This window comes from Lissotriton vulgaris, chromosome 5, assembly GCF_964263255.1.
Source record: "Lissotriton vulgaris chromosome 5, aLisVul1.2, whole genome shotgun sequence".
Taxonomy (NCBI): domain Eukaryota; kingdom Metazoa; phylum Chordata; class Amphibia; order Caudata; family Salamandridae; genus Lissotriton; species Lissotriton vulgaris.
Window position 1 is genome coordinate 825,857,414 of NC_141693.1, and position 12,769 is coordinate 825,870,182.

General features: G+C 45.4%; 1 protein-coding gene across 2 annotated transcripts in view; it reads left to right on the forward strand.

Moving 5' to 3' along the window:
• Window positions 1–12,769, forward strand: part of LOC147711655 (uncharacterized) — a 1,672,131-nt gene that overhangs the window by 429,192 nt on the left and 1,230,170 nt on the right. For both annotated transcript variants that reach the window (XM_086922319.1, XM_086922320.1), the window contains one exon: window positions 1,848–1,943. In XM_086922319.1, coding sequence (XP_086778445.1) covers window positions 1,848–1,943 — 96 coding nt within the window. The remainder of the gene's footprint in view (window positions 1–1,847; window positions 1,944–12,769) is intronic.

Genomic DNA, 12,769 nt, shown 5'->3' on the forward strand with positions numbered 1-12,769 from the left:
CATAATGATTCCTCTAGGTCTAGAAGCATTAGGTTGGAGACGTCCAAGATGGTGTCCGAGCTGAATATTTAAGGATGGTTCTGAAGGAATATCCAAAAGTTCTGACAGGAATTTCTTGAGGAAAATGAGTATATCCGGACCTTCAATATTTTCTGGTAAGCCATAAAGACATAGATTATTGCGTCTATTACGATTTTCAAGGTCCTCAGTACGGAGTTTGAGACGATGGATTTCCTGTTCCAAAACTGGGATCTTAGTAGATACATCATGTAAGTCACTAATGCATTACTACATATCAAGAACCTTAGCCTCCATGTTAATCCATCTATTCTCAATTTCTGATTTGTCTTGAACATAAAGGATTTTAACCCCCTCACCTCATCCAAAATTATGTCAAGAACAGGGTTTTGAGATGATAAAATGGGAGAGGGGGGTCATTTTTAGCTCTCTTGGGCTTAGTACCAGATGAGGAGGCTTTAACCGAGACCGGAGATTCATTGGCCATCTTGGAATGTCTTGAAGAATGAAATGGAACTTGTAGTGAAAGTTTCAGTCTGCCCATAAGATTAATAAAAACACAGTTCAAGTAGAAAAGGGCCGGAAATATCATAAATATAAAACAAAGAGAATTATGACAACCCCCGTTAGCACTCAAGCATATGCCAAAAAATGTCTAAAAGGAAACCAGTCCTAATAAGCATTTAGTAGTTCAAATGCCTGCAAAACAGTAGGTGCTAGGAAGTATGACAAGTATAAGAAAAGCTCCATAACTATTTGTATGTTTAAGAAGAGGCCAAAAAGTCAAATATGAGGATGATAATAAACATCATGAGAAAGTTCCATTTAAAAAAGAAACTGGTACTTTTGCTTAGAAAATGCAGTAAAAGGAGCATCTGCACAAGTGATGCATCATACTTGAGGAGAGCCTTGTAAATTGGTAATGAAGCGATGGTTATGTTGTTGAAATGAAAGTCATGTTGCCAAGATAAGCAGCAGGAGTTGTTGGGAGGAAAAATCAGAAATAACGTTGCCACGCGTTTAAATATCAAGAAACACCGGTTTACCTGAGTAGAAATTATCGAGTGGCCTCCGATTCAAAATGGGGGACGCTCACGGTAGAAGTGAGGAGAAAGTGTTATTGTTGCTGCTGGTTCGAAGGGCTCCATCAGCCGCTCCGATCCTTCACAAAGCCGCGTCCTGCATCTGTCTGCAGCGAAACTTGATTTGGACAGCTGTAATCTGTAGAAGAACTCCGCGGTCGATCGAGCTCAGGTCGGAGCCGCCATCTTGTTGCGGCGCAAGACCACGCACCCCTTTTAATAGTATCCTGACCACACAAAAAGTAAACTTCAGTTTGTTGCTCTATGACACGTGTATTGGAGGTGGGAATGAGACAGCAGGCAGTGAATTCTCAAGGCTGATTTGCATCTCCACCCTGAAAGTTCAGGTAGCACAAAGCAGGTAACTCTTTTCCACCTCCTTCCTCCAAGCACAATACAGCTAATTCCTGAAATCGCTCAAGAATTGCCTATATGCAGCCCTTGTCAACCTAATGCATCCTTTCTCTCCATTTGTCACAGAAAAGATAATGTCATGTGCATCTCATTATCATACACTGTTCCTAAAAGTTTCAAGAATCACCTAGATTCACCATTCAACGTGGTAACTAAATTAAGTAATTTCTTCTGCGAATACCGTGAACTTTATACACTATAGGTAGGAACTTAAAGGTCATACATTCTTATCTAAGCAACATATCAACCAATTCCTGCATACTATTTTCATATTAATATTTGATATGCTTGAAAAACATTCAAATCCCTAATCTGACCCATATTTGTTTTTAGATGGCTTCAACAGGTCAGATCCATTCAGATTGTCTTCACGAACACAATGGAGTGCTTTTAAAAGCTCTGAAGTGCCATGCATACCTGAGAATGAAGGTAATTTTTATAAACTGTTTATTGTTTTGTATAGGATATACAATCGAGGTCTATACAAGAGCCATGTATATGGTAGCTTATAAGGTGCTAGAATACATAAAGCATCATAGTGACTGTCTGGTAAAGCAACTGTACACAAGACAGACATTTGTAAAGAAATGTGTTGAAATGTGGGCTTTAGTCTTTAACATGTCCTTTATGTAGTCTTGATGAGAACCAACTTTACAAGACAGTAAAAACTATGCCCATGCATTTCCATTCTGGGGTATATATTTGGTATTTTAACACACTTTACAAGAGGGCCTTAAACATTTAAGAATTATCATGTTCTCCCAAGTCACAGGCAAACAATGGCCAAGATTTAATATGGACTTGCCTCAGTCGTTAAGTGATATTTACTAAGCCATGTAAGGGGCGATTTCCACCTTCTTGAGTGACTTTGTAAGGCAATGTCATGCAACACAAAGGCTTGCACTGCTTTGCTTTACATTTCATGGTGGAAGGTGTTCCATGAGTGGCGCATGGGCATTACAGTGCATCTACCCATAGAATTTGACACAAGTCCAGATTTACTATAATCAGTACAGCTGGGATTGCGCCAAAATGGTGTGACTCCTGAGGATTGCGTAATGAGGAGAAATTTAATTTTTCCATGTTACTTCCTTTTGATGTGCATGATGCATTCCGCATCACACAAAGAAAGAGGAAATTGCCTCTTATGATTGTTTTTGTGCAGGAAGGTATCCCTTCATTCACAAAACAATCCTACCTGCAATGCACCCACTCTTGTACCATGGTGCAAGAGTGCATGCATTAGCACTAGGCAGCGCACACTGCGCCAGTGCAAGGAGAGAGCCTAAGTGGGTTATATCTTAGTAGTTGTGGCACAGTTCTTCTGTCTCTGTTTTATGTAACACAGTGAAACTTTAGTAAATCTGGCCCTGAATTTTTAATACTATGCTGGTGATTTTGATTTTGGCCGGGCAGGGTTTCCTACCTGCCAAATTTGTTGTTCCACTACCCCATTTAGAGGTGGGGGGACAGCTGGGTTTCTCCTGGCAGAGTCTCAGATGGGGTCTGCTGGCTCTAACAGCAGTTTTTACCATGCGGCCTGTCCACCACCATGCCACCAGATCAGTAACAAAAAATTAAAGGAAAGACAAGGGAACCCTACTCATGACAGAATCAGGGCAATTAAGTATTTTGAGAAAAACTGTGGTTCCTGTGGAATAGATACTTAATAATGATTTGCAAGTCAAAGCGAAGTCAGGGGTTATATGCAGTGTCAAAGAGAAAGAAACACAGATACACCCGCTCGCCCTCATTGTATCAGAAGAGGGCTGACGGATGCGGTCCCGCCTTTTTTGACCCAGAACTTAAGGTATGAAAGCCCCCCCGCCGTCGGTATCTATTTAGATACTTTGCTGACAATTTATCCCATTGGGGATATTCCTTGTAACCATTGGGGATTTATTATATTGGAATAGACCATAACGATGGGTTTTGATTTCTTACTGCAGAAATCATCACTAACTGCGGAAAATTGCCTGAGAGTGCCTGCAAAACAGTGATATCAGCTATTTCTGGCAAGAAATCTGGGATCTTGCTTTTTAAATCTTCCTTTAATAAATACCGAGCACATCACAGCACTAAGCGCACTCGTACTATTTCACCTTCCCACAGAAGTGAAGTCTTGAAGCACAGAGGACAGACACTGAGCATATCCTACTAGATTGCTAGGTCCACGCCCTCATTAGGGGTAAGTGATATAAGGCTCCAGTTTCTAAATTTTAATATATATAAAAGCGTGTCTTCTTTTCTTCTTTCCATCTTATCCTTTCTTTATAAATCGCCCCACCCCTTCTTAACATGGACTATATTATTTGGTCTTCTCAAACAGTACACAACTGGGTTTCCTAGTGAGTAATTTTATTTTCACCTAAACATGGTTTGCACGCACACCACAAATACTGCAGCAATTCCTAATTCAGTTAACTTGCAGCCCATTTTCTTTAAATACAGCACTTGAACCTATAATTGGGCTTAGATTCTAAACACATATCTCTCTACCTTCCTAGATGTCCCCCACACCGTATGTACTGAAGAGACCCTACAGAAGTTAAGTCTTGAAGCACAGAGGACAGACACTGAGCATATCCTACTAGAATTGCTAGGTTCACGCCCTCATTAGGAGTGAGTGATATAAGGCTCCAGTTTCTAAATATTAATATATATAAAAGCATGTCTTCTTTTCTTCTTTATATCTTACCCTTCCTTTATAAATCTCCCCACCCCTCCTTAACATGGACTATATTATTTTTTCTTCTCAAACAGAACCCAGCTGGGTTTCCTAGTGAGTAATTTTATTTTCACCTAAACACGGTTTGCACGCACACCACAAATACTTCAGCAATTCCTAATTCAGGTAACTTTCACCCCATTTTCTTTAAATACAGCACTTGAACCTATAATTGGGCTTAGATTCTAAACACATATCTCTCTACCTTCCTAGATGTCCCCCACAGCGTAGGTCCTGAAGAGACCCTACATCCGTACTACGGTCGAAACGCCGTCGACAATTGAAACAAGCATTTACAAAGCAATGGTCTCAGCATTATTAAAGGTAGAGCTATTGGCATTGCTCATGACTTTTTTTTTTAAATCATAAATAAATAGCATTGTCATTTACATTGCCAATAGCTTAATCGTTAAATAAATGGCATTGTCATTTACAATGCCAATAGCTTAATCGCTCGCATATGCATGACCTATTGCATTTACACCCACACAGAGCCACACACACTTGCAGAGCCATCCACACAGAGCCATTCACATAGAGCCACCCACACACACACAGCCACCTACACAGAGCCACCCTCACACACACAGAGCCACCTACACAGAGCCACCCTCACAAAGACAGAGCCACCCACACATAGAGCCACCTACAAAAAAAGCTATCCACACAGAGCCCCCCACACACAGAGCCCCACACACACACACACACAGAGCCCCCCCACACACACACAGATTCCCCCCCCCCCCACACACACACACAGAGCCCCCCCCACACACACAGAGCCCCCCACAAACACACACAGAACCCCCCACACACACAGAGCCCCACATACACACAGAGCCCCACACACACACAGCGCCCCCACAAACAAACACAGAACCCCACACACACACAGAGCCCCACACACATACAGAGCCCCCCACACGCACAGAGCCCCACACACACACAGAGCCCCACACACACACAAAGCCCACACACACACACAGAGCCCCCCACACACACACAGAGCCACACACACCCAGAGCCACACACATACCCAGAGCCACATACACACCCAGAGCCACATACACACCCAGAGCCACATACACACACAGGAGAGCAAGCACAGCAAGGGGGCAGGGAAGCAAGCACAGCCAGGGGGCAGGGAAGCAAGCACAGCCAGGGGGCAGGGGAGCAAGCACAGCCAGGGGAGCAAGCACAGCGAGGGGGCAGGGGAGCAAGCGTAGCGAGGGGGCAGGGGAGCAAGCACAGCGAGGGGGCAGGGGAGCAAGCACAGCGAGGGGGCAGGGGAGCAAGCACAGCGAGGGGGCAGGGGAGCAAGCACAGTGAGGGTACAGGGAAGCAAGCACAGTCAGGGTGCAGGGAAGCAAGCATAGCCAGGGGCAGGGGAGCAAGCACAGTGAGGGTGCAGGGAAGCAAGCACAGCCAGGGTGCAGGGAAGCAAGCATAGCCAGGGGGCAGGGGAGCAAGCACAGCCAGGGGGCAGGGGAGCAAGCACAGCCAGGGGGCAGGGGAGCAAGCACAGCCAGGGGGCAGGGGAGCAAGCACAGACAGGGGGCAGGGAAGCAAGCACAGCCAGGGGGCAGGGAAGCAAGCACAGCCAGGGGGCAGGGAAGCAAGCACAGCGAGGGGGCAGGGGAGCAAGCACAGCAAGGGGGCAGGGGAGCAAGCCCAGCGAGGGGGCAGGGGAGCAAGCACAGCGAGGGGGCAGGGGAGCAAGCACAGTGAGGGTGCAGGAAAGCAAGCACAGCCAGGGTGCAGGGAAGCAAGCATAGCCAGGGGGCAGGGGAGCAAGCACAGCCAGGGGGCAGGGGAGCAAGCACAGCCAGGGGGCAGGGGAGCAAGCACAGCCAGGGAGCAGGGGAGCAAGCACAGCCAGGGGGCAGGGGAGCAAGCACAGCCGGGGGGCAGGGGAGCAAGCACAGGCAGGGGGCAGGGAAGCAAGCACAGCCAGGGGGCAGGGAAGCAAACACAGCCAGGGGGCAGGGAAGCAAGCACTGCCAGGGGGCAGGGGAACCAGGGGGCAGGTTAAGTGCAGCATTTTGAAAATAAATGACTGTCCTAAACACATAGGAATTGGTATTAAAATATTTCTGCATGTAGAACATATTCAGATAGAGCGAAGTTACAGACTGAGAAATAGAAATCCCAAAAAATAAATAAATTAACAAATCAGAAAATCCGAACCCAAATCCCCCAGCAATAGACTTGTTGGTGAGTCCAAGAGTGGTCGATACTAGATCGAAACCATGAGAAGTTGGAAAGCTCCAGAAATGAAGTTTTGGGCTTTCTTAGGTCCAGGAAAAGGTAATAGTGTCAACAATTTAAACTGTTAAAAGCAAGGTCTGCCTGTGGTTTGGGAAGAGGCAGGCATTAACAGCACGAGGGTTGGAAAAGACAGGTCATTAGGGACCCGGACATGGCAGAATATTGCACTTACCACGAAGCACAAGAATGCACCACGGGGGACGGGTGGAGGAGGTATGCTTTTACGACATTGACTCAAATCTCAGGAACGGACAAGTGAAGATCTGTAGTGGCGTCCTCCCCACCCCTCCGAAGCACTCGTCTATACAACTTGACCCAATCCTCAGTGCAAGCGGAAGCAGCGTGTGTGTGGTTTTTAAAACTTGTGTTTCTGTAAGGCTAGAGAGATGGAAAGGGTTAGTGAAAGACAGGAAATCATATTTGCGCTTCTTTGCATAAATATAGAAATAACAGCTCAGAACAGAAGGGCACCTTTGCAGAACTGGTGCCTCCTTTCATCATGGAGGCACTGCGCCAGAGAGTAAATAAAGACATCGAATTAAAGATGAGCTCGCCAATTAGAATGAAATCAGCCGATTCAAGCGATAAAATGCTAGGAGGCATCGCCGAGTCGATTCCTGAGAAATAATGCCACTTGGTATCGCACCATAGCGCTCCCCCCGAAGATTCCCCTGGAGGTCCCCAGCCACACTAAACACTTCAGAAATCGTCTGAAGCCTTATGGCTCGAGATACTCCCAGACCTCAGGAGTAAAAGTTAGCGAGAGCCTCCTGACAAAGGTACATGATTTATTATCAGAAAGCAGAACTAATGCATTCGGGATCCACAATTTGTTATTCAAATGTAATGAAATCGTATTGCTATGGGAAAGAGAACAGAGGTACATTTCTTTAAGGTGCAACAAATATTACTCCTTTATATTTACAAATCATAACAAAGGCGTGAGTGTGCCTTGCATAAAAAAAGATTTCCACACAAATTTCTTACTTTAAATAATTGGGAGGGGGAGAGGAGAGGGGTGGGGGGAGAGGTGGGGGAGAGGAGGCGACGAGAAGAGCAGATAATTAGCGGGGAGAGGAGAGGGGTGGTGGCAGAGGAGGCGACGAGAGGAGCACTTTCTCATGGCAGAGCAAACTACAGGAAACGGAGGCGGGCGTATTTAATTCAATAACTGAAGTTTGGCAGCTGATCCCGAGATGGGACTTTACATGCAAAATTTTGTCCCAAACCAATTGGGAGGGGGAGAGGAGAGGGGTGGGGGGAGAGGTGGGGGAGAGGAGGCGACGAGAGGAGCACTTTCTCACGGCAGAGGCGACTACAGGAAATGGAGGCGGGCGTCTTTAATTTAATAACTGAAGTTTGGCAGCTGATCCTGAGATGGGACTTTACATGCAAAAATTCATCCCGAACCAATTGGGAGGGGGAGAGGAGGCGATAATTCGCACCCCGGCCCCCCGAGAGGACTCAATTAACCAGCCCCGCTTCAGCAGATTCCCTCGGAGGGGGGGAGATGACGGCAGAAATGGCCCACGTGATCAGACCCTTAGAGGAAAGGAAAACAAGCATCCCTCAGACACGGGACATGAGCGCCTGCAGAGCCAGAAGACACACGACCACGTTTCTCCGAGGCGAGGCAGAAATGCCTCGGAGAAACACACGGTAATTTTTCGATTCGGGGCGTGTTTTTTAGGTTTGAGTGACGGATGACGTCACAGATAGAAAGAACCTAAAAAACACGCCCCGAATCCGAAAAAGACGGGGCTTGAACCGAGTGATGCCCCTCTCCTCCAATGGCTGGCCTCCGTTTAGGAAGCCATCCAATGGAGAAGAGGGGGATTGGCCGAAGATTACGGGTCATTGTGCCTCGGTCATCACGGCCCATGACTGTAGCCCTCAGTGGCTGCGCACCAACTTCTGCTATAGTATGCTGTAGCTGCTGTCACGCATCGGCCACTCCTCTCAGACTCTTAGGGAGTGGCCGTGGTGCCACCATTGTTGGTTGTGTTGGTTGTGGTGCCAGGTGGCATTACGTGTTCTGTGGAGGTTCTCTGGCTCCCTGGCTAGTGGGAGCATTGCCGTTGCTGGAGCAGCAATTAAAGTCACGACCCCAACGTCTCTAAGCTTTCCGTATAGGAGGCAGCCTGTCAGAAAGAAAGTGAAGAGACTGAGTGTGGAGGGCATAGCGACCCTCTGGGGGGGTCCATATGAACTCCCCCTGTTCTAATGCACAGTTTAATGCGACCTAAGTGATCCCAATGACCAGCCATTTTTATTCCCTTTCCTGAGGGATCTTCTTATTTTGGAATTGTTGTGTGGGTACGCCAGTGGTACTTGTGGCATTTCCTTTACAGTGGATATCTGTGGATTAGTAACAAGATTAGTTATCATTTGTGAGCCCACACATTTTGCTGGTGATGCGCCCCAGGTGCTGCGTTTAGGACTTTCAATCGCTCCTTCAGGATCTACTGCAGGGTCACCAAGATCCACACCAGGGATAGAAAGATGTGTATCTGATCACACCAGCCCCCCTAAATTACAAAAGACCATTAGGCAAAAGATACCCCGGGGTCAACTGTCATATTTGAAATCCCATCCCTCTGTGTTTTCAATGTTATCTAAGGGCCTGAGGGGCACAGTGTTAAAATATAAGGATCCAGGAGTGGCTTCAGGTTTAGCTAATGTGGACAAGGCAGGCATATGTTCTGCTCTTTCTGAGTTGATAGTCCCACATTAGCCAGAGTTTATCCATCAGAATACAGGGGAAGTAATTTCTCTAACTCAGGCCAATGATGAGCACGCTTTAATGAATGTGGTCGGAGATACAGAGATGTAAATAGACATTGTTATGGAAGATGTCAAGGCTCAAACTGAAACAATTGTTGCCTCTAAGTTGTTGCCTGAATCTGTGGCGCCGTTAAACGCCGCTGATAAAACTTGCCTTTTGAACGTTATAGAGCCATCCCCTAGCCACCTTTCCTTTACACAGGTCATAGACTGCAGTTCTGAACCTGGGGACGTGGAGGATTAAACTATGCAGGACATTGCCATACAGATGGAAAAATAACAAGTAAGGCTAATCTGAACCCGGAAGTTGCCCAAGAATTCATGTTGAAACTGTCATCGGATCATCATTTTAGTTGCCCTCGCATGCCAGCTTTGTTTAATATCACTTCCTCTAGTGTGTCCCTTGTGCAATTATTGGGTCTGTCAACGTCTGAGGGTCTCCAAATAAAGGGGTACAAGATTCTTATCATTTTTTAAACAATGAGGACAGTGGATTTGGGGGGGGTTATTTTGACATACTTCATGCCCTAGAAAGTATTCTTTCATCTATTTTAACACTGCTTGAGAAATCTACTGCTAAATTCTGATCATATGCTGGACGTTCTTTCACCGATTCTAATGGGGGTTGAGAAGCTCAAGTCTCCCAGTTCCTGCTTAGGTAAGGCAGAAAAGGGTACTGTTGTAAAATCTCAGGCAAGCCAGACTTATATATGGGTGTCTGAAATGAGAATCCAGGTGGGGGCCTGGGAAGATATGGGGCTACTCCATATTATCGACCATAGATAGCCCTATGTCATTGTACCCCCCCAAAAACAAGTGTTAGAGGACCATCCGGGCGTCAGCCCCTTGTCAAATGGCACAGGGATGATTTAGATGCTGTTCCCCCCAGGGAGGGTGTCCCTCTCATAAAAAGTTGTGGACTAAAAGGGCGGATGGAGAAGAAGAGCAGGATCTGGCGTACAGCAAAGTGTAAGCCCAAGAAATTAAGGTTCCCTACCATGTCCGAGGAGCTAGTCACCCTGACCTCGCCCCAAAATAGAAAATAACCTGAGCCTACTGAGTTAGATGAACTTGTGGGACTGGAGATACATCTTCCCTTTACTTTGATGGATGACCCAGGATGGGAGGGATTAGTGAAGTTGGAAAGGCAGGAGGACAAATGGATAACCAGATATAATAGGGGGTGGGAAATACATGGGAGAATTATGAAGTAAGTATTGACCTGGTTTTAGAGCCCGACGTAATAAGTAAAGAACATGATTTGGTAAGCTTACCTGTAACAACTTATGATGTAGTGCTAGAGGTAGGGCAGGTTGTGAATAACGTCCTCCCAATTCTTCCTATCAGGGATACTCTCCCTGTACGGATTGATCCTAGCCAAGGGAGGTTTAAGGAAGGGGAACCTGACCTTGCCTTTCACATAGGTTAAATGTCAGAGTCAGGGATTGACCAAAAGTTAAGTGACATTGCATGTGTAGGGCATAGATCAAGGCAAGCATCTAATATTCAGATTTTTGCTTCATTGTTTGGTAAAGAATTAGGTCCACTCAATAGAATCTCCCTTTTGCAGTTACTATCTGAAATATAAGACTTGTGATTGGTATTAAGTAAAGATATTGAGCGGGTTTACTTAGACCTCGGTAGTGGCCTCCAAACTCTAGAGACACATTTTGCTCAGGGATAATTGCAATGTTAGTTTTGGCTAACGTCAATCATTTTAGGAAAAAAGGGGTTGATGTTTTCCCATATGAGGACCCTTTTTAGGCCCAGCTTGAATCCCATAGGAAAGACTGGCAGCAGCCAGGTAGAGTGTTATCTAACATAAGGGGATCAATAAATCAGAAATATATTAAAATCTCGGTTGGTAGTCTCTCGGGGAAGAGAGTGATTAATATTGTAGGTCCTGAAGCCCAAAGTGCCATTAAACATAGAGGGGAAGAAAAGATGGCTGAGTGGAGTTGGGTAGCTGGCTCACTGAATGCCTTAAAAGACAATACAAAACTCCCTATGTTGTATAGGTAGCCCCCTGGGAAAAATCTTGTCTTGGAACCTGGCTGGCGTTGGAAAACCGAGCTCTAAGGTAAATTCCTCTTTAATACATGATCCAAAAATAATTTGGCTTCGGGAAACACGGAGCTGTGTGAATTCTAACTTTGAATTTTTTTTTGTTTCCTGTTGTGCAGCAAAACCTTCAACAAATAGTCACGCAAGTAGAGGCTTAGCTATCCTACTAAGCTGCACAATAAATTGGATTCCTGTGGTTTTTCTCCATCCATTTAAACTTTGCATGGGTTTCAAGCTTATGTTGGGTAATGGGACACGAAGTCAGCATTCATCCCTTGTTTTGGAAAATGTATACATTCTTCTTGGGAGAGCATCAGATACTCTGCTTTAATCTTTTTGTTTCCGTTGTGCATAAAACTAGAATTCCAGAGGAGTTCAACTTGATATTGATGGTGGGTGACTTCAATGCCAAAATCTCAAACTGTTCTTCCATGGCCTTTTGTAACCAAGATTTGGAGGACGTATGGACCATCCTTGAACCAGTACTGCCCAGCCATATTAGATCAGATCGGCGAGCGCTGTCTTTTTTGCATAAGCAGAATGGTAGATTCCCAGATGATTCTCCAGCCTCTCCCATATTTCATGCTTCACGGGGGCAATCTCTAAGTGACTATATGGTAGTATCCTATCAGCTCTTTGGTGCATGTACTCAGTTTAAAGGTTTGAGGACAAATTTGATTGAGCATAGCATTTTATCAGTAGATGTCAATCTGGAGCCCGAGTTGCTGTAACTTTGGAATGCAGGAGATGATAGCATTTTGTATAACAAAAAACAAAACAGGCAAACGTTTCGGTCTTATGAAAACCTCCCTTGTCTCTGGAGGCTTATTGAAAATGCGAGCTTAGGCCCTAGACAGGAAAATCTCATCTCCTGGTTAGAGAAGATTTTGGCTCTACTTAGATCGTGTGGAAGAAAAGAGCTGGTTGGTGGCATTAATCCCCCAGGGGTTACATCAGGGGAGGTAAAATAATTAAATTATGATATCAATGTCCTAATAATGGAACAATTGAAGCATTTTTCGATGACCAGACATAGGGTAGTAAATAGATTAAGGCAGGCAAGAAAAAGAATCCAGGCAAGAAAAAGAATGCAGGTATCGGGCGTAGAGGAGTGGAAGATGCACATGGATTAAATTTAGAGAGGTTGCACAGTCCCGAGATTCAAATAAATATTGAGCTTTAATAGCTAAATATTGTGATGGTAGAACTAAGGCTAAAGCCATTTTAATATCAGATGAAAAATGGACTTTATACATTTCACAGTTACATGCATTAAATCCCTTGGCTGGGCCGAACCCAGAACTAGTCTTGCAGCCTCCCTTGGGGAATGATTAAAGCCCCCCTCGTGTAAGGAAATAGAGGGCTTTATTAAAGGGGCAAGGTATTCAGGTGCGATTGGCGCAAATGAATT